This window comes from Leptonychotes weddellii, chromosome 1 (assembly GCF_054177405.1).
Source record: "Leptonychotes weddellii isolate Sample4059 chromosome 1, ASM5417740v2, whole genome shotgun sequence".
Classification (NCBI taxonomy): domain Eukaryota; kingdom Metazoa; phylum Chordata; class Mammalia; order Carnivora; family Phocidae; genus Leptonychotes; species Leptonychotes weddellii.
In genome coordinates this window covers 130117938-130140513 of record NC_138369.1, presented here as the reverse complement: position 1 = coordinate 130140513, position 22576 = coordinate 130117938, and the positions used below count along the sequence as shown (strand labels likewise).

General features: G+C 49.3%; 1 protein-coding gene and 1 pseudogene across 1 annotated transcript in view; both read right to left on the bottom strand.

Annotated features, from left to right (window-relative positions):
* Positions 1 to 22423, bottom strand: part of ITGB5 (integrin subunit beta 5) — a 103082-nt gene extending 80659 nt beyond the window's left edge. The window contains exons 1-3 of the mRNA XM_081814949.1: positions 21991 to 22423; positions 10262 to 10347; positions 316 to 520 (exon numbers count right to left, since the gene is read on the bottom strand). Of these exons, the coding sequence (XP_081671075.1) occupies positions 316 to 520; positions 10262 to 10347; positions 21991 to 22060 (361 nt within the window). The 5' untranslated portion in view covers positions 22061 to 22423. The remainder of the gene's footprint in view (positions 1 to 315; positions 521 to 10261; positions 10348 to 21990) is intronic.
* Positions 542 to 3855, bottom strand: LOC115936486 (alpha-enolase pseudogene; annotated as a pseudogene).
* Positions 22424 to 22576: the final 153 nt, after the last annotated feature.

Sequence of the window (22576 nt, the reverse complement as noted above, 5' to 3'; positions counted from 1 at the left end):
ACAAGCGTTTAATGGGCAGAGTTTCAGGTTGGGATAATGAAAAAGTTTTGGAGATGGATGGTGGTGATAGTTAGACATGGTGAATATATTTAATGCCATTGAACTATATACCTTAAAATGGTTAAAATGCTCAATTTTATGTTACATATATTTTACCTCAATAAACAAATAGCAAAGATGCCGATCTGTCCACAGGAGCCTTATACTCTGCTTCCTGGGGCCTGGGAACCAAGCCTTTCTGTCTGCTGGCTCTGCTCTCAGCCTGCCCCAGCTCACCTTCCCATTACTAACCCATTCCCTCCCCAGGGCACTCACCTGGTCGCAGGTTCAGGGCAATCTTCTGCGGTGTCATCTGAATGACATCTGAGCTGGCGGGACTGGAGCCCTTGCTGCTGAGAGGCAGGCTCCGCAGGACCTGGGTGCTGCTGGCTGGGCTCTCAAACTCACCCCCGCAGCCGTTTCTGGCCAGGTTTGCCTTCAAGTCACACCGGGAGGTGATGGAGCGCAGGCTCCCGAAGTCCTAAGTGCAGCAACAAAGGAAGAGGGCAGAGAGTGGTCAGGCTGTCTTTCCAGAGCACCTCGGGGTGTGGACCCATCAGCATCTGGTGCATGCACCTGAAACGCTCCGCACTCCATTTTCATTGTCCGAAAGGGGTGAAAATGATAACACGTACCCCAAATGCCTCACTGAGGATTACGAGGGTCAATGAAGGTGCTGGATACAAAAGCACTTTGTAAACTGTAAATGCGTAATAAAAATGCTCGGTTTCGTTGTTACTTTAATGATCAAAATTCGTAAAAGAAAAAAAATGGGTCTGTCTGCATAATTAGCTGGAGGAAAGTACCTGAAATGGTCTGTTGCACAACTTAGTATGTTTTAAAGATACTATATAAGTAGACAAGTAGTCATCATTCAGCAATCAAGAGTTAACTTGCAGGGGGCGCCTGGGTGGCTCAGTCATTGGGCGTCTGCCTTTGGCTCAGGTCATGATCCCAGGGTCCTGGGATCGAGCCCCGCATCGGGCTCCCTGCTCCGCGGGAAGCCTGCTTCTCCCTCTCCCACTCCCCCTGCTTGTGTTCCCTCTCTCGCTGTCTCTCTCTCTCTGTCAAGTAAATAAATAAAATCTTTAAAAAAAAATTTAAAAAGTTAACTTGCAGGCACTGCACATTACACAACCGTTCTGCAAGACAACATGGCGATAAACATTGTACCCTTTGACCCAGTGGCCCAGTCCCAGGAATTTATCACAAGAAGTCAATCAAAAGAAAGTGGAAACTCTGTAAGATACATACTGCAGTGACATTTAGAATAGCATGATCTTAGAAACCTAAATCCCTCAACCATAAGAAAAACATGGTATACCACCCCCATAGATGACATAGTCATTCAAAATGATGAAGACTGAAAAGAAAGTTCAAAACATACTAAGAAAAAAAATCAGAAAATAAAATTGTATCTGCATTAGGATTCGAAAGCAAAACTTTAAAAATAAAGATAATTGAGGCATTAGTGTAGAGGGACTAAAATTACATTTTTTCTTTTATCATCTTTACTGTTGTTTGAACAATAAAGCCACATTGATAAGACAAATCTTCCTTTTCTTAAGCTGGATTTAGGAGAAGGCTAGATATCAGGATGACCCAACTTTATCTGGGGCACCAGGAGTTTAGGCCATTCGCTTTAAAATGAAATAACATACTCTATTATAAAATATGGTACTTCGGAAGTATTGATTGTTTTCCAGTAAGGGAATTTTTAACAGCAAAGCAAACCCAGGATGTTCTCTGCGCACCCTCTCACTGATGCATGTAGAAAATAAGATCACCTCCACCAGCTGGCTGGATGCCAGTGCTGGCCCAGATCATCCTCCTGATCGCTGGAGGAGTTACGATGCTGACCTCTTCCTCGCCCCTCTGTAACACTGTGCCAGAAAGCCTCAGCTGAGTCAAGTGTCCTCTCTGCTGTGTTAGGAGCCAGACTGCTAGCGGAAGCACAGAGACTTGGAGAACTCGCCCTCCGCCATGGTCTAGGATGCCCCAGGGCTAGCCAATGCCCGTTCGAGCCTTCACAAGATTCAACACTAAGAAGTCAAGAAGAATTTGCAGTGTTTTTATGTAAGTGAAACCAGATGTGTTGTTCCGGGCCTCTGTGACTGTTGTTGTTGTTTATTTTATAATTGAATTTTTTTTCCACCCCTGGAGATCTTGCCCGTTGACCTCAGGGACGGTGACGTAAGTCTAAGTGGCTCCAGACACTCGTGGAACAGGTGAGAAAATAAATATTCTAGCTTAACATAAGTATCCTTGAAATGATACAAGATTTCAAAGCTAGGCTTTCCAAACTGGGTTCCAAGTGGCCGAGCTTGGCTCTGATGTAGAAATTCTAATAAAGCAGTGACAAAGCCCAGGGATGGGGGAAAGGAGAGGTAACTCCTGAGAGCCCTGCAGTAGTGGTCTGCTGTCTGGAGCTGTCTGCAGCGGAAGTCTAACTGGCTGTCCAGAGCTGGAAGGGCTCAGGGGCTCACCCGCTCAGAGCCTCCTCGGTGAAAACTTCTGAGCTTCCTGCTGGCACCTGGCGTCCTGGGCCTTGCTGCCAGCTACTCTAGTTCTGACGAGCTGCTTGTGCTCGGCCCAGTTCTGACTCTCAAGGTACACTGTCTTGAGCAGTCCAGGGCAATACTCTGCCACCAGGTTGGCAATGAAAGCATCTTTGGTCGCCCCGGAGTGATGGCAACCCCCGACACCCCGCCCATTGGTCTGAAGCAGCTTGCATTCTGGAATAGACTAGGTCACAGAGCCAACCTGCTTCACTCTAAGCAGGAGGTAGCTGCAGGATTCCTAAATCCACAGCCTTGGCAATTCATTTCAGCTTGGTCATCGAGATCATGCCCTACTGCCCAGACACCTGCACCAGCAGTGAACTTCACCCAAGCTTCCCAGTCATCCTGCTCAAAGGGGTTTTTGACAGACCCTACCAGTCCTTGATGGAGAACTTGTACAGGGCCACCTGCTGGCCAGGGAAGATGTACCTGCTAAGATCATCAGGAGACTTAAGGTCCAGGTCATCCTTCCCTGACCTGAAGAACTCAGAGACAGCCACACCCATGCCAATTACAACCGGATCTGTGTGTCTGGCTTTCCCAACTCTACTCTAGAGCCTCTGAGGCTTCTTTAATCTCTAGGATATTAGGAATAAGGCTCTCCTCATTCCCCTCATTGGTAACGGCTTATTTCTCCTTAATAATATTCTTCGAGGTTGTGGCACACCTCCACTCCAACGCGCATGGCTTCCCGGAAGTTCGCTGCACAGATACGGCAGGGCCATCAGCCTTTGTATTGTCACTGGCTGCCAGTATGAGAACTACCAACGACCACGTGAAAACTGCAACTTGCGGGGTGGCTGGCTGGCTGAGTCGGCAGAGCACGAGACTCTTGATCTAGGGGTGGTGAGTTCAAGCCCTGTGTTGGGCATAGAGACTACTATTAAACAAACAAACAAACTGCAACTCATAAGGTGCCCTCAGAAGTGCCAGTCAAGTCAGCAACGGGACAACACAGGGAGCCCTTCCCAGCAGCTGCAGCAGGACACACAGCAAGGGACACCCTACTGAGGCACCTGTACCAAATTCAGATTTAGTCTCAGTGCCACCCATCTCTATCATCAGTTTGTCAACCTTCTCCTATTTCAGAGTTGAGTGTCCTGTTACTTGGGGCAGGCCCAATGACTTCAGTGATGTGTTCAACAGCCTTTGAGACACCTTTACCTGTATATTGAATCTTGTCATTGTCGCAGGGCTCTGAGGCCTCAAAGACACCCCCTGAGGCACCTCTGGGCGTGGCAGGTGTGAAGCACATTTTGAGAGTAAGGCAGCTGCCTCAACAGTGGGATTCCCACATAGCTGAGGGGCCATCTGGCTCAGAATCTGAAAAGAGCCACAACTAATTGCTTGCTGCCCAAGAAAGGGACAGAGAGTGCTGCAGGCCCAGCTGGGAATGCTGACCCCCCAAGCCCAAGTGTTTCTCCTCCTCCTCTACTCCTGAGCTCTTCTCTAGATCGTCCTTCAGATGCCAGAGACCTGACACTTGGGCCCTCGTCCAGGTGCCAGAAGACAGCAAGTTGCAAGAGGAAGGGACTTTGAATGCATCGCCTGGTGCCAGCCCTGCTCTCTATGGGTGAGGCATCAGAGGCCCACATGCCAAAGCTCATGCCTCAGTTCATCCAAGAAACTCAAGTTCATTGGGCTTCAGCTGCCTGGACCCCAGTGCTCTTTGCATCGCCTCCCTTCCATCTCAACAAAGGCCACGGCTGAATGCTGCAGTAGGAAACTCTGGCTCCACAGATCCCATCCCTCTGATTTTAGTATTTCCTTGCTGCCCCGAAGGCAGAGATCTTCCTGCCATCTATCAGACTTGGAGGATAAATATTCTCTCTTATTCAGAAAAACAGGTATGGAAGGAGAGGGGGGACTTCATCTCAACATGGAAAAATGGAAACTAGTTTCAGGAAGGGCTTCTACTGGGGCAGAGCGCAACTGCGTGCAGATGCTCCTGATGCTCTGAGCTGGAAGGAGTTTCAGCTCATGGAGGAAGCATCTGTCCGTGGTCTCCAGAACTGCATCCATCAACCCTCCAAGGACTCATAAAAGGAAACGGCATTACAGGCAAACTTCCAAGAGAAGCAACAGAATGGGAACAGGAACTTGAAACATCTTTTATGGCTTTCAGTCAGTCTGTGGTAACATAAAAAAGACAAGGAAAGTATTCCAAATGTCGATCCTTTTTATTTGTTACAACATTGGCCTTTGCAAGTTGTGGTAACTTGCTCCCCTCTCCTTGCTCCTATGCGGCCTATGAAGTAGAGGATAGGATGAGCTCCACCGTTGGCTGTAACATTGTAACACCTAACTCCCTGGACATTTTGTTCACCAAAATCTGTCTCCCTGCAGTGAAAGCCAGCGCCTGCCCGCATCCTGGCCAGTGTGGTGGGGTTCATTCAGGTTTGTCTGAGTGGGCCACACTATCGTGAGGGAATCCGCACACCACCCTGCCTACGTTTGCTGAAGGCTGGAACTCTAAAAAGATGTGGGTGTTGGTTTGGGGGGGGAAGGACGGATTCTTGTTTGTTTCTGAAACAGCAGGGGTGGGAGAAGAGGAACCCCAGCAGGAAAGGAGGCAGACAGGCCCAATTTCTGGGATGAAAATGGAAGAAACAAACTGGTGAACAGGCAGGGAGCCTGGCAGAGAGGTGGGCACAGGTGGGGGAGCTGACTGCCCTCTGAGGCGGGGCTTTCCCCTGGGATACGGCAGGGCCACACCAGTTCCACAGAGCCCTCGTTGATGGGGGGGTGGGGGTGGCGGGCATAAGGTAAGCCTCGCAAACCGAAATCTGCGCATGAGCAACACACTACCCTCCGCCTGGGGGATGGAGAAATCCCTCTGTCAGCTTTCAGTCAGCTCATTTAATTCACTGAACAAATATTTATGAAGCATCTACAATAGGCCACAATTATTCCTTTCATGACCACAAAGAGATTTTCTCTCAAAGAATCTATATTTTATTGTGAGCTGGAGTGAATGCTCATTTTTTTCTTCATTTCCTCCCAGCTCAAAGGGGCATACAGGCAAAGTCTCCTCGATACCCTGGACACCATAATTTCCCCCGAAAGTCCACTCAGCCCCATTACAGGATGCTACTGTGGTCTTGTCTAAGCTGTAAAATAGGATGCTAGTGTGGTTTCGTCTTCGCTGCCCCGGCTTTTTTGTTTTCTTGTCAGGGACCCTGGTCCTGACTACCTAAGTGTCCAATTAACTTCTAACACTGTCTTGCTTCCCTGCCTCCAAACGGTCTCCCTTCCTCCTGCCTCCAGCCCTACTGACCCCTTCATTTCTGCTTCTCCATGTCTACTTCCAAGGCAAAGACCCTTCACCCCAGCCTACATTTCCCCAGTCTTCTTCCATTCCAACCCCATTTCCATCTATACGCCACAGGCCAGTGGCCTTGCCTCCCTGGTCCTTCTCCCTCTGGTTTCTCAGCAGCATGTGCTGGTCGTGGCCACATCACCTCAAGGTGTCTCGCTGTCATGCCCAACAGCCTCCCCACTTCCCCAGCCCTGCGTGCAATCTCCTAGCCTGTCTTTGTCTCCTCTCCCACTCCCACCAACTCTGCTTTCTATCCTCACAGGGAGTCTGGGTCCTTCAGCCCTGCCCACTTCTCCTAAACCACCGTCCTCTTGCAAGCCACACTGGCCTCCCTGCTTCCAGCACGAACCCTATGCTCCCTGTCTTCCTGGGCACACAGCTACGTCCGGTCTCCTGGTTCTCCTTGCAAGTAGGAATAGTGACGTGACTAGGTGGTCGGCAAGAAAGTGTGAGTGGAAACAAGGTGGGCTGCCCCGGGCCTTGCCGGGAAAGCATACACACACTCTGCCCTGCAAATTCCTCTCACAGCTAGCTGGGCTGTGAGGCTTACAATCTTAGATGAGGCGCAGATTTCCACTTGAAAAAAAATGACACACAAAATGGATAATACACTGCCAGATTTGTTGTGTGTTTTATCCTGTGCAGTACAAACAGCACCCACAATGCTCGCGCTGGCTGAGAAGCAGGGGCCAAAGGAGTGTCACGAAGAATGAATTAGGGACAGGAGCTGAGGTGTGCAGTGGGAGCAGGCGAGGACAGGCAAGGACAGGCAGCCTCCCCCACTCCTGGTCTCAGAGTACCAGAGAGTCTGGCAACTCTAAAATCTTTTTATTTTTAAAAATTTTTTAAAAGATTTATTTAAAAAAAAAAAAAGATTTATTTATTTATTAGAGAGAGAGACAGCAAGCAAGCGCAGGGTGAGAGGCGGAGGGAGAGGGAGAGAGAAACCAAGCAGGCTCTGTGCTGTGTGCAGCCCAACGCAGGGCTCAATCCCACAACCCTGAGGTCACGACCCAAAATGAAATCAAGAGTAGGATGCTAGGGTCACCTGGGTGGCTCAGTCGGTTAAGCGGCTGCCTTCGGCTCAGGTCATGATCTCAGGGTCCTGAGACTGAGCCCCGCATCGGGCTCCTTGCTCAGCAGGGAGTCTGCTTCTCCCTCTTCCTCTGCTGCTCCCCCTACTTGTGCTCTCACTCGTGCTCTCTCTCTCAAATAAATAAATATCTTAAAAAAAAAAAAAAGAGTTGGATGCTCAAACGACTGCACCACCCAGGTGCCCCAAAAATAAAATCTTTAAACAAACAAACAAACAAACAAAGGCCATGCAGCAGAACGGAGTAGAAAACCAGCAAGAAGTGCTGAGTGGGAGCTGGACATGGGCAGAATCAAATTCAGTACCTGTAGGAGAACACAAGAATGGGAGGGCAGACTGGGTAGAGGAGGTGGAATGAGGTTACAAGGAATGTTAAATGCAGAGTAAGGATCCCCACCCCACCTCAAGTAAAATAAGAAAGCACTGTGAGATCAAGAGCAGGGGAGTCCCAATGGAATATGTTCTGCGATTACTCCATGCTGGTATCCGGTAACAACAGGTGGGCGGGCCCAAATCCACACGAACACACTGGTTAGGAACCTGGCCCTCCTTGACCGTCCACGAGGCACGAGCCCTCAGTGTAAACACATATCATATACTCTTGGCAGATACCTGACCTCTCTGATGCCATCCTAGGATGCATGGTTGGGAAGGCACTCAGCCACACTTACTCTGTCTTGCTAAAGGGCAGAGGTTGATCAAAAACCATTCCCAAACTATCCAAACCCAGCTCCCTGAAACACACTCAGGCCCCAGGGGGTAGTTCACCCCCAGAGAAAATGGGAAGCTGCATTCCCGTGCAGGCGTCCCAGGAAGTTCTGCAGCCAAGACTGAGGCTCCGTGTAAGCCCAGGGAACCCGCTGGGCTGGGGCAATGCAAGGCTCCTCGAGACAATGTCATTCACTATCAATATTAGCACATCAGACTCTTGGAAGCACTAGCACAAGAGAGGAAGAAACCTAAAGTAGACAACTGACCCTGGCTTCCAGATCCCACTGCTTCCATTTACTAGAAGATACCATGGATGACAGCAGCAGCGTGCTGGATAACGCTCATTCTGTTCACTAGCAGTCCCATCCCAAAGCCCTCTCACACACTCATCTCGTTTTATACTCCCAGGAACACTGGAGAGTGGCAATTGTCACCATCATTTGACACATCAAGAAACTGGGAGTAAAGCATGGCAAAACTGAGATTTAAACTTTGGTTTTCCAGGGGCGCTGGATGGCTCAGTCAGTTAAGCATCTGACTTCAGCTCAGGTTGTGATCTCAGGGTCCTGGGATCAAGTCCCATATCGGGCTCCCTGCTCAGTGGGGAGTCTGCTTGTCCCTCTCCCTCTGCCTCTCACCCCCTGCTCATGCTCACTCTCTCTCAAATAAATATTTTTAAAAATTAAAATTAAAAATAAACTTTGGTTTTCTAACTACATGTTGTTTAAGCCCATCGCTTTTATCAACTATGAATTTCTGCCAGATTCTTGGCTGGATCTGAGGAGTCCAAGATGAATAAAACATAGTTCAGGTTTCCAAGAAGATGATGATTTAGTCAGTCATAGGCATGAAAACAACTCAACACAATACGAGGCTATAAGTGCTATCAAAGAAGTAGGGAATATGGGGAGACGAGGAGGGGATCATGGCCTGCACATGCAGACATGCAATAAATAGCAATCAGTGAAATCCTTCAGTCAATATTTATTGAGCAACTACTGTGTGCCAGACAACACTCTGGGTACTGGGGATATAGCAATGAAGAAAACAGATAAAACCCCTGCCTTCACATTCTGGAAGAGAGAGAGAACATTCTCCTATCAAAGGGTCTGGGTGGACTGATGGATGAAGAGGTGGATGGATGTGTCTGGGAAAAACCATGGAAGTCTTCATAGAGTAGATGAGTCCTGAGCTGATTCTTGAAAACACAACGACAGAACGTTGGTCAGGGAAAGGAGGGGAAGCCAGGAAGGCCTTCCAGAGAAGGAGCAGCATAGGGAAAACCATGAGGGCGTCCATCAGGCAGGGCTCTCTGGGGATCTTCAGGTAGTTCCCTCTGACTAAAGTGCTGTGGGCAGGCAAGGGACAATGGTGGGGAGGCAGGAAGGGGCCATGGAACTTGGGCACAGGATACCAGTGAAAGGTTTTAAAGAAAGTTCACAACAAACACACCACAATTAAGCACAAATACAATGAAGTTCCTATCTTGGGAAAATTTATTGGAATAAACTTATTGGGTTGAACCCATCCCCAGACCTCTGAGGCTGCATCGTGACAAAGACGCTCAGCTTCCCAGGAGCCATCTCTTATCCTGATAGGTACTGTGCGTTGAACTGCAGAGACTGAGCCAGTCCAAGATGACAAGTCTTAGCTTCTCTAAAAAATAACCTTAACAGGGGCACCTGGGTGGCTCGGTGGGTTAAGTGTCCGACTCTTAATTTCAGCTCATGTCATGATCTCAGGTCATGGGATTGAGCCCCATGCTGGGCTCTGCCCTCAGCACAGAGTCCACTTGTCCTTCTCCCTCTGCTCCTCCCCCCACTTGCATGCTCTATCTCTAAAATAAATAAATAAAACTTAAAAAGAAAAAATAACAACCTTAACAGTACATTTGTGCAAGGAGGGTTTGCGCCCTACGGTTCTAACAACAATTTCAAAAAGTGACCCAGAACTTTCCTTCAAGACAGGAATTTTAGAAATTGATCATTTGCTGATGAGCCCACTAAGTTCTGATATTTGTCCTGCTTTATGACAACAATATTCCTAACATCTCCCTGAACTTGTAACCCTTCTTACAGGGCTTGAAGAAACAGCAACCATTATTTTTAATTATACCATAAAGGCCGATTCATAATACTCATATCCTCAGATAAGCCGCATGAAGACGCCTGGCCTCCATCCACATGCCACCCACTCACGCGTGTTTTGAACTATTATACAACAAACTCACTTCACATGCTCAGATCTTTTACCAAATAGCAGGAAACTATACAAGAGTCATACTGGCTCCCCCACAAAAGGGAAGGAAGGTCTTGTTTTCCTAAAATAGGATTAAAACACTCAACACTATCTAAAGCCCCGACTGAAGTTATCACGTTATAAAAATGTAGCTTTGTCATTGCCCTGGGAAAAAGAAGAGGCAGCCTGCAGAATCCTTGCCCCCTTTCTCTGTATAGTCAACTTGGGTGCCGGGTGTAGCCCGCCCCCTCCCCTCCACTCCCCCCCCCCCCCGCCCCCAACACACACACCACCACATACCTCTTTGAAGCACCAGGAACATTTTGGATGAATTAATAGACATTCTTCACATGAGGTGGCACTTCCACTAGTGCATATGTTGAGACCTTCAAAGAAAGATAAAGATGCACCAATTAGTTCCTGGCCATAAACCTTATTGATGAGGCCTCTGAATGGGGTGGGAGGATGAGTCACTTCCTTTTTTAGCAGGGAGTCTGGGTAAGGCTGAAGGGTACAGGGCCGTGGGCTGATTGCAGGGTAAGGCACATGGGCTGAGGCTAAGCACTGGCAGCGTTTGAAGCACCCACCAAGCATGCACACTTGGGTTAGCAACTCCCATTTCTTTTCCTGGACCCACTTGGATTTCCACCCCCGTAACACAGTAGGTCCTCCCTCACTGAAGGCCTCATTACACTTAGTCCACCCAAAATGACAAAAAGAAATAGTACCAAAAAAAAGAAAAGAAAGAGGGGCGTCTTGGTGGCTCAGTCGGTTAAGGGTCTGCCTTCAGCTCAGGTCATGATCTTAGGGTTCTGGGATCAAGACCCGCGTCGGGCTCTCTGCTCCTCAGGGAGTCTGCTTCTCCCTCTCACTTTCCCTCTGTGCACTCTCTCTCAAATAAATAAAATTAAAAAAAAAAAAAAAAGGAAGGGAGGGAGAGAGCGAGAGAGAGAGAAAGAAAGAGAAAGAGAGAGAGAAAAATGAAGAACAGATTGATCTCCTTCTGGCATAAGAAAAGAAAATCCTAAATCAAGTACTATCACACCAAATCCAAGTGCACCAAAGGAAGCCAGCAGAATCCTTAAAGAATGTGCCCAAGGAATACAATGCTGGGTTAAGATAAAGAAAATTCCTTAACTCAGTATACCTACTAGTAGGTCAAATAAGAAAAACCGTATCATCACCTCACTGGATAATGAAAAGGCACCTGATCAAATTCAAAACCCATCCCTAATAAAACATCAGAAACTAAGATTAGAAGGAAACTTCTTTATCATTGTAAAAGCTACTTATTTCAACCAAGGCCAATCCCCTCTGGTGCTGAAGTTAAACCCACTGCCCCCTCAACTCCCCACCCCACACCCAGTCCCCACCCTTTCTCAACCTTGCCAGGAGCACAGGTATCCTTGGTGAAACTTAACCCTTTTTCCCCTTCCTCTCAGAAACATCAAGGATACATTCCTTTTGACAAAGAGCAGAACATGAATGAAAATGGCTCTATTCAGCCCTCATAGCTCTACTAGACCCACTGGTCTCTCCTAGTCATTGCCTTGAATGTCAAAAGGAGAGAGGCCCATTGAATTGTTGGAAAAAAGAAATCCAGGGCCACCAGCACTACAAAGAAGAGCCCAAAGTATAACAGGAAAAACAGAGCCAAAAAGGGAGAGTGGAGGAGAAAATATAGTGAACGCCACAAAGCACCATAAAAGCAATTATTGTACCCAAAAAACAAATAATCCAGTCAAGAAATGGGCAGAAGACATAAACAGTCACTTCTCCAAAGAAGATATAGAAATGGCCAACAGAAACATGAAAAAATGCTCCACATCACTTGTCATCAGGGAAATACAAATCAAAACCCCAATGAGATACCATCTCACACCAGTCAGACTGGCTAAAATTAACAAGTCAGGAAATGACAGATGTTGGCAAGGATGCGGAGAAAGGGGAACCCTCCTACACTGTTGGTGGGAATGCAAGCTGGTGCAGCCACTCTGGAAAACAGTATGGAGGTTCCTCAAGAAGTTAAAAAACAGAGCTCCCCTACGACCCAGCAATTGCACTACTGGGTATTTACCCCAAAGATAGAAATGTAGGGATCCGAAGGGGCATGTGCACCCCGATGTTTATAGCAGCGATGTCCACAATAGCCAAACTGTGGAAGGAGCCGAGATGCCCTTCAACAGATGAATGGATAAAGAAGATGTGGTTCATATAGACAATGGAGTATTACTCAGCCATCAGAAGGGATGAATACCCACCATTTGCATCGACATGGATGGAACTGGAGGGTATTATGCTAAGTGAAATAAGTCAAGCAGAGAAAGACAATTATTATATGGTTTCACTCATATGTGGAATATAAGAAACAGTGCAGAGGATCCTAAGGGAAGGGAGGGAAAACTGAATGGGAAGAAACCAGAGAGGAAAACAAACCATAAGAGACTCTTAATCATAGGAAACAACAACTGAGAGTTGTGGAAGGGAGGGGAGGTGGAGGGATGGGGTAACTGGGTGATGGGCGGGCATTAAGGAGGGCACGTGATGTGATGAGCACTGGGTGTTACACAGAACTGATGAATCCTTGACCTCTACATCTGAAACTAATGATGTACTATATGCTGGCTAACTGAATTTAAATTAAAAAAATAAACATAAAAAAAATTTAAAAGATCCTGGGATGGGGGGAGAACAGTTATTGTAAGACATCTTGGAACTGCAGCATTTCCCCAATTTGCTAATTTTAACTCCCTGCTTCTTCCCTGCCACTAGCAGTAAAAAACAGAAACCGAGTGACAGGGAGTGTCATTCCCGAGGAACACACTAGAGGGAACAAATACTGTTTGGGGTAAGAATGGCTACCAGGATAGAAAGGAGAAACTGGCAGGACCAGAGATGCTGGGAAGAAAGGAGGGGTGGCTTTGGAGGCTCAGAGAGGGTAAAGTCAGATGCTCTCCTCCAGGCAGAGACCCCAACCCTGAACTCTGGACCCCTGGTCCCCATCAGCTACCATACCCCCAGAGCTGGGGGACCCAGATCTCACCACCAGGACCCCCTAGGTGCAAGCCCTGGCCTTGGAACACATTTCTTTGGAGAAACAAGCTGGGACCAACCACCATGCATAACCTCATTTCAGCAAGAAGAGCCCTTCCCAGGTCCAAACACTAACCAAGAAGGTCTCTGAATCCAACCCACTGGGAATTTGGGCTGGCCTGCCTCCTGCTTGCATTGACAAATTCCTTTCTCATTTTATTTTATTTTTTTTAAGATTTTATTTTTTTGACAGAGAGAGAGAGAGCACAAGTAGGCAGAGAGGCAGGCAGAGGGAGAGGGAGAAGCAGGCTCCCCGCTGAGCAGGGAGCCCGACATGGGGCTCAATCCCAGGACCCAGGGATCATGACCTGAGCCAAAGGCAGCCGCTTAACCAACTGAGCCACCCAGGTGTCCCTCCTTTCTCATTTTAAAGTGAATCCACTCACTTGATGACTCACTTATGCTTAAAAAAAAAAGTGTGCAGAAAGAGTTTCAAAATAACAGTTCTACTTTGTGGTCAAATCCCCTTATGTGTCAGAAACCCAAATGTGGGGTGAGGGGGGATCAAATTGTAAATGAAAGTGACTTTCGGGGCACCTGGGTGGCTCAGTCGGTTGGGCGGCTGCCTTCGGCTCAGGTCATGATCCCAGGGTCCTGGGATGGAGCCCCGCATCGGGTTCCCTGCTTAGTGGGGAGTCTGCTTCTCTCTCTCCCACTCCCCCTGCTTGTATTCCCTCTCTCGCTGTGTCTCCTCTCTGTCAAATAAATAAAAAATCTTAAAAAAAAAAAAAAAAAAAAGAAAGTGACTTTCCCCCTGCTCTCCTTACCAAATACAAACTCGGGTCCTTGTGGCATATCATTTCCCTTGATGCATAAAATCATTTCCATAAAATCATGGAATTGCAGACCCTCAGAGCTAGAGATGTCTTAAAATGAGCTAGTCAAGTCAGCTCATCCTCGAGATGAAAACAAGAGTAAGTGACTTGAAACAAGGAGCTCAGTCTCCAAAAAGGGGTCAGAAGGGGTGCTGCCTAGCAAGTGCCCATATGGGGGATGCCTGGCAATCCCTAAGCCATCCCAGGTTCAGGGACACATGACCAGTGAGCTCTGGGGTCCTCTCAAGGAGATCTATAACAGGCCCTCAATCAGAGAGGAATTTGAGGTCAGACATCTCATTTATGTCTCTGCTTCAACCCACATAAATTCACAAAGGCCACTTTCTAATGACCAGGGCCTCATCAGTGAGCTTTAGGAATTTGGATCATGGGTCTTGAGCTCAGGGCAATAAGGGCTCCTCAGTTCTGACCCAGACAGACTGGGCTCTGGTCTTCTGCTTTGCCAGCCTAAAAGCTCTTGGACGTAAAACTGATGTGGCTCAAAGGATATGACAGACATCTGGTATGAAAACATACTGAACAATCGTAAAATATTTATTGTTCTGCTTCACTAATTGTTTCTATTACTATCGCATATTCACATGCAATAGTAAAGTCGTTTTATTGCACTCAAAAGGATTCCTCTAAAATGAGGTTGCTATTGGGACACATTCAAATTCAAAATGCCTGCACTAAGCACGTACTAAACGCTAAGCTCTGGACTAGGGGATGCTAGAAATACAGAGATGAATGAGCCAGGCCTTGCTCCCGGGGAGCTCCAGGTGCCAGGCAGCAGGTAGCAGACGGGCACTCCCGGAACCCAGAGCCTAGGCTGGGTGCTGACACATGCCACAGTGCCAGGGCTCCTCCCTTTGGCATCTCTCCTCTCTCCACCTATTAATATTTCAGAGTTTGGATTTGGCTGGATGAGTCACTCACTCGGCACCAACAGCATTTTGAAAGGACGGAAGCAATGAATAAAAAGTCAAACAGCTAGAGTTCACAAATGTCAAAGTGTTGTGTCTAGGTCATGGAAATAGGCGCTGGTGGCCCAGACGATGGCCACAGCTTTTCTTGGTTTGCACTGTGACTATTTCCAGCTCAACTGCAACTGCCTGCAGCCCTTAATATCTCTGCAGCCAGGGTTTACTGCAAACCATAATCTAAAAATATGCTTTCCTTCCGAAACTCATTCACTCACTCCTCTCTTTCATCAGTCATATCCAGGCAGCCACCATGTCCGGTCGATCATTCCTTCAAGATTATGAAATGTTTCTCCTAATCCAACCCTTCCTGCCTGCCCCCTCCTGCCCCACAGTGCCCGAGCCAGCCCTCTGCACTCAGTCTAGATTCCTGCAAGGGCCTCCTGCCAGCATCCCTCCCTGCAGCTTCTCCCCATTTCTGTCCACCCCACATGTCCAAGGTCACACAACACCTACTAAAGCACATATCCAGCAGGTGGAATTTCCTGATCCGAGACATTCAGCGGGATAACAGAAACCAGTACCAAGCTGGAATGACCCAATACTGGCAGGGGGAGAGGGGACATGACGCTATTCAGCAGGGACAGTGGGAAAAGCATCATGAGGATATAGGGTGTATACTCACCCTAGAAAACACATGAACAATAACAGACCATGATATTCGGAACAGTTTGTATGTGTGTCACCCTCATGATTCAACTGAGAAGTGGGCTTCTCATGGTCCTAAATTACATTTTAGTCACTGTTGTCAAGACAACAGAAAATAAAAACATTTCATTATTGTTTTTTTTTAAAAAGTGACAAGCCACTGGAAAGCCTCTCCCCAGACCCTGAACCACGTCCCCCACATTTCTTACACAGTAAACAAAATGTTTCTGGTTCAGAATCTAGCAACTAAGTAGTCATTGATCCAAAGATGTTACCATAAACTGTAAATATGCCCTGGGAAGGCTTGATCTTGGTCAGTTCCCATCTTAGACTGCTTTTCTGAATATCACACATCTGCAGAACATCCAGCTTGACAGATAGCACTTGTATTTTTAAAACACCAATTTAGGGACACCTGGGTGGCTCAGTCGTTAAGCATCTGCCTTTGGTTGGGGCATGATCCCAGGGTTCTGGGATCAAGCCCCACGTTGGGCTCCCTGCTCGGTGGGAAGCCTACTTCTCCCTCTCCCACTCCCCCTGCTTGTGTTCCTGCTCTTGCTATTTCTCTGTCAAATAAATTAATTAATTAAATAAAACACCAATTTATATGATTGCTTGTAATATGCAGCTTTAAAGAAGAATGTGCATGCTCCCTATATACTGATAGGAAGCTAACCTTGATATATCACTAAGTTAGAAATAAAAGGTAAGACATACAACAGTGTGGATAGTGCTGTCTTTCAATAAACATAAGGGGAGGGATATTTGTAACATACGCATAGAAAACACTCTGGATACGTTAAGAAACCTAACAGGGATAGTCTGTGCCAGGAAGGGGTCAGGGCAATATGCTAGATTGATGGGCAAGAAGAATGGAAAACAAATTTCTCCACTGTACAACTGTTACACCATAAAAATATCATGTGACTATATTACCTATTCAAAAAATAATTTTTAAAATGGCAATCAATTACCTCTATGGCCTCCTCCAAAAACCCATAATTCCAGTCTAATCATGAGGAAAAACATCAGACAAATCCCAATAGAGGGACAATCGACAAAATATGTCCTCAAAACTATCAAGGTCATCAAAAACAAGAAAACACCGAGAAACAGAGCCAAGATGAGCCTAAGGAGACATGGTAACTCAATTTAGGTAGCATCCTGAATGGATCCCAGAACAGAAAAGGGACACTGGGTAAAAACTAAAGAAATCTGACTAAAGTATGACCTTTAGGGGCACCCGATGGGCTCAGTCAGTAGAGTATGGGACTCTTGATCTCAGGGTCATGAGTTTAAGCCCCATGTTGGGCATGGAGCCTATTTAAAAAAAATATTTTTTAAATAAAATAAAGTATGAACTTTAGTTAATAATAATGTATCAATGTGGTTCATTAATTGTAAAAAATGTACCATACTAAGGTAAGATGTTAATAATAGGCAAAACTGGGTGTGGGGTATATAGGAACTCTCTGTACTATCCTCTCAATTTCTCTGTAAATCTAAAACTGTTTTACATTTTTAGAAAGTTGAGGGGTTTTCTAAAGACACTGAAACCATGAGGTAGTGGGATGGGGGCAGGGGGATCCATTGTGGTTGTTATCAGGAACCTAAAGGTAAATGAGACCTGGGCAATTTGCCATGTAGCACGTGAGGGAGACCCCCCCCTCCCCCCAGCCCCTAGTCCCTCTAACAGAATGTCCTATGGGAGCAAGGGAAGCAGAGGCCAATTCCACCTACCCAAAGGATGCAGAGAAAACTTCACAGAGGAGGGGACATTTGGGCTGCAATTAGGGGACGAGGAGAGGCTATCCTAGGCAGGAGAGATCCAAGCACTGGTTCTGCCACTTCCTGGCTCCATGACCTTTGGCAAGTCACTACCCTTTCCAGGCCTCAGTATCCTCATGCAAGCAATTCAGGGGGTGCAATATATGGCCTCTATCATCTATTCCCGCTCAAAAAACCTTGACACATTCAAACAGGTCTCTCTCTCCCCAAATGTTTCCCACTAGTAAGCTACGTGCACAGTCCCTGACCTCAAAACCAGTGACAGAAGGCAGCAAGGGGCAGAGGATTGAACAAGCCCCACCCGCCCTGCGTGTACACACCTCCCCAAGACTCAAGCTCATCCATCCATTGAACCAATATGCTTTGGGCACTATCCTAGGCATGGAGGACACACTGATAAAGAAAATCGACGGGGGCGCCTGGGTGGCTCAGTTGGTTGAGCGACTGCCTTCGGTTCAGGTCATGGTCCTGGAGTCCCGGGATCGAGTCCCGCGTCGGGCTCCCTGCTCGGCGGGGAGTCTGCCTCTCTCTCTGACCCTCCCCCCTCTCATGCTCTCTATCTCATTCTCTCTCTCAAATAAATAAATAAAATCTTAAAAAAAAAAAAAAAGAAAATCGACGGAACTCCGGGCCCTCACAGTGCTTATATTCTGGCTGGAGGAGAATCCTCTTGGGGGGTACTGGCAGTAAACAAGATCAGAGAGCACATGAGATGATGAGGGCTCTGGAGAAAAATCAAGGAAAGAAAAGTGACAGGAGGAATATGGGGCAGGAGGTTTAGTTGACAGTGGCCAGGGACAACTTGGCTGAGCAGGAGACCACCAAGAAAAGGCTGCAGGATGGAGGCAGCTGGCTCTGCAGCTACCTGGGGGAGCGTATCCCAGGCCCCGGGGAGGGCCCTGCTGCGCGGCAAGAATGGAGAGTGAAGGGCACCAGCAGCAGTGGCCAGAAACATAAAGTCAGGGAAGTCAGAGTGCATGGAGAGGCCGGGCGGGACACTGTCAGGACTCCTGGAAGCCACTGGAGGGTTTTAAGCAGAGTGGCATGATCTGACTTGAGTTTTAACAGAATCACTCTGAGAGCTACAAACAGGTAAAAGGGACAAGGGCAGGAAAAGTCCCCATCTGCGGGGGAGGGGAGAAAATCCTAGGTGGTGTTGGAGGAGGAGGGTGGGGGGGAGGGGATCTAGTAAGGAAAGCAGGCCACACCACCTCCCCCTCCAAGCATCCAGCATAGGGGACGTGTCAAGGCCTGCCTGGGAGCACACTTTTCACCAGGTGGCCCAGGAATCAAACCCTGCCTTCAACAGAAGCAAGAAGGAGCCTCACAAACAGTGGGTGCCTATACATAAAGTGTTCCTTTATATTTACGAAGCCCATTAATCCCATGCAACTGGAAAGAAAGCAAACAAACTATAGCAGTGGGCTTTCTGAAGCCTTCCCCCCACCCCAGCCAAGAGAAAATACCTGTGAAAAGAGACTCCCCCCCACTCCAACCCAGCTGCACACTGCCACATGCAGAGGACGCTATTATTTAAGCAGCGCGTAACTGTTCCACATTACTGATATCCTCGAAACTTTTCAGAAGTGTCAGGCGCTGGCTAAAGAAGCGGAGCTAGTAACCAGGACAAAAAGCCTTTTGCCAACTACTTAAGATATTTTAATTCTCCGTTGCCTCAGTAGCTAAATAAGCACGGAGAACAAGCAGGAGGAGAATACTAATTAGAGCTAATTAGACCCTGCCCTCTTCTGCCTCAATCCCCTTTATAAAAAGCCCCCCTCATTCAAGGCTGGTGGGGCTAAAATGTAAATACCTGGGCTAAAGAGCAGTCTCCAAACCAAGCCCACTGTTTGCATCCTGCTGCCCTGTTCTTTCTAAACCTAGGCCTGGTTACCTGAAGAGAGCTGCAAAGCCAAGGCCGAATTCCAGCGGCCCTCTCACAGGCCACGGAACCTGTGGTGCAGGGCAGAGTGCTGCCAACAGGAGCCCACAAAACAGAATAAAGGGCTCTCTTAGGATTCAGAGCATTCTAATTTGCAGGGCATTTCCTGAAAGAACATTTGTTGTGTTTTTTTTTTTTAATGAACAATGATAGCAAACATGACTCCAGTCCTGCAGCAAGATCAATACCACGCTCCTCCCCTTCCTTGTCGGGGAGCAAAGGCCTCACCCCACAGAAACCCTTCGCTGGTTCTGTGGGAAGACCATGTCCAAAAGTCCTGTCTGGAGGCTCTTGGCCACGGGATGAGAAGAGCAGGAGATAACTCTGGGAAGAGGGGGGGGGTTGTCAGCCTGCCAGAGACTTGTTTGAAATGAGCCCTCTTAAATTAAAAGTCTGTTTCCTGGTTTAGGCACAGAGATGGAAGTGTAGAGAAAGCAACAGATGGGCAACTTGGCCCCTGGTCTCGGGACACCCAGGCAGGCATGGCCCTGCAGGTCAACTCTTTATTTCACTGGGCAATGAAGGTTTTTCTTTCCAATCATGTTCCTAGCAGCAAGACAGGAAACATGCTCTGGGAAAAGTACCTGCGCTGCTTCAAAAGAGAAGAAAAGGGAAGGAAGAGAAAAGAAAAACTGTTTTGAACTCTGTTTGAGGCTGGCTCAGCAACACTGGGGCACTAGGAGACATCACAGGTATGAGTCAGCCCCTTCTAACCTTGAGAAGCTCCAGGGCTAAGAGGGAGATGACAGGTCTGGAAGCCAGCGATGGGCTTGCCTGCCGTACCTTGGCTCTGCTGACCCACAGCGGGCTGGCTGAGCTCTCATAGGGCAACAGTGCAAGAAAAGGGAGCTCTGAAGGAGCTGGAGAGAAACCACCATGGCCCGATGCTTTTCTCCCTACCTAAGCTGCATCATGGAGGACAAAGGGCCCTGGACTGAGAAGCTTTGAGATCAGCAGACAAGGAGAGTGGGCAAGTCACTTCGCCCTTTTGGGCCCAAGTGAATAAATGGAGATCATTGTGAAGATACACGTGAACTGTGAAAAACAGAAATCACAACGCAAATGGAAAACAATATATGAAAAGAATTCTTCACAACTAAAAACAAAATTTGAGTTTTTATTAGAGTAGGGGAATGTCAAGCTGTAGGGGTACTTAGAAATCCTCTCCTTTAGCAGTTCCAAACTTTGGGATTTCACAGAACATGAAGAACAGAACAAAACAAAGAGAAAAAGAGGAGGGGAAGTTTATACAGGATTGCCAGATTTTTTATTTTGCCTCTATCATCACTATAAATTATGAAAAGTTTTCCCACCAAAAATAAAAAAGACGTAATTTCAAATTAAAGGACAGTCCTTGTGAGGCCGGGGACCACTGGCAAAGACAAACTCCTGTGTGTGACACAAGCTTCATCTTTCTCTTTGCATTTCCCCGAGGACGCAGGAAAACATCAATAGGTGCTGGCTGCCAGATGGGTGTTTGGAAACCACTGATCTGCTCCAAGCTCTACAGTGACTATTTTCCCGTTAAAGAAATCTTGCTACAGTATTAAGTCTGAATTCGGGCCTGAAGGAAGTTTTCGTTTGCCTAGAACCCTCCTCCTCTCAGGGGTAAACCTTCATCTGGCTTCCCAAATGAGGCACCACAGGGGAATAGTCCCCTCTCGCTTGGCAGCCCTTGGCAGCAAGAGCAATCAAGTATCTTGGGCTTGCAAGCCAGTGGAGCAATGAAGCACCCCAGCACACAATTATTTCCTCCGGGAAAGGAGAAAGACTGGAGCTTCCTGCTTTTTTTGGAGGGCTTGGGGGTGGCTTATCCGCCTGGCCGCCAGGCGCAAAACAGAGCATCCTCCCTCTAGGGCCTCCTAACTGCCATATCCAGCCGTCTCCCAACTCCGAAAACTTACAGCAGGTAACTGAGGGGTCCTCACACAGCCGCCGGCCCTTGGCAGGGTCGCGCCAAAGCAATCGCACACGCCCTGCCCTCCGCCCCAGAACCCTCGAGAGTTAGGGGAATGTTCGGGGGCGAGTGTTGTAAACCTCGGGATAAAGCCATGCAGAAGGAATCAGGTTGGGAAGTCCAGGTGGGGCTGTGGCTTGGGACGCCGGTCTCCCTCGGGTTTTGCGGTGGCTTGGGGGAGGAAGCGAGGGGATTACAACTTTAAAGGAAGGCGGTTGGCCTGGGTGCAGTGAAACCCTAGGATACGCTAAGGGGCCCCGAGCACCCGCAGTTCCAAGAGACGAGCCCTCGCCCGAGAAGCCGTGGCTCCAGCAAGGACTCCGGGTCTCTCCCCCGCCCCGCTTGCTGCCCTTCGCCTGAGGACCGGGGCACCGGTGGCATCCGTCGGCGTCTCCCCGCAGCCCGCCCGCCCCCGGCCGGCCACAAGGGCCGCTTTGTGCCGGGGAGTGCGGCGCCCCGGCCCCCTCGCAGGGCTGGCGGCGGCCCTTCCCGGGCACTGGGCGCGGGCGCACGCGGGCCGTCAGCAGCCCGGCAAGGCTGTTTACACAGGAAGGGAAGGCTCCTCCTCGGCCCGGGACTGACCGACGACCGACGACAGCGCGCCGGGGCGGCCGCGGGCTGCGCGCGGGGTGGCGCACGCACCTCGCGAGCCCCACACCGGCCGTACCCCGCGACTCGCCCACCTGGGGGGCCCAGAAGAAGCTCTCCCCTTCAGCCGGCGCCCCCCGCCCGGCCCTCCACGCCGCCTGCGGGCGGCTCGTCGCCCGACAAAGTTTCTGGGCGCCGCGGGCGGCCCGGCTTACCTGGGAGGCTGGGCACGAGCGCGCAGAGCCCGAGCAGGCAGGCGTACAGGGGCGCCGGGGCCCGCGGCATGGTGGGGACGCCCGGCCTCAGCGGCGGCGGGCTCCGCAGGGGCCCAGGGCCGGGGCCGGAGCGCGGGGGCCGAGGGCCGGGGGCCGCAGCCGCATGCCCGGCTCACAGCGCCCGCGGCCGGGCGGGAGACGCTGGCGGCTGCGCTGGCCCGCGCCCCGCCGCCACCATCCCTCCCGCAGCGCTCGCAGCCGAGTCCCGGGGCTGCCCGGGGGGCGGGAGGGGGGGGGAGTCGCTGCTCGGGACGGCCCCGGCGGGCGACTCTGGGCCCGGGAGGGGTTGGACTCCGCGCTGGGGCCCCGACTTGTGCTCCGGGGCGCGCCGCCACACTCTGCCCTCCGCCTCCGCCCCTTCCCTTCCTCCCTCCGGCCCGCCAGGCTCCACTTTCCTCGCTCCCTCTCTCCTCCCCTTCTCCCCCTTTCCAAGCCCCCGCCCGGCTGCCACACGGTCAGTTTACGGCGGGGCGGGGCGGGGCGGGGCGAACTCCGGGCAGGGCCAGCTCCGCCCCGCGCGGGGACC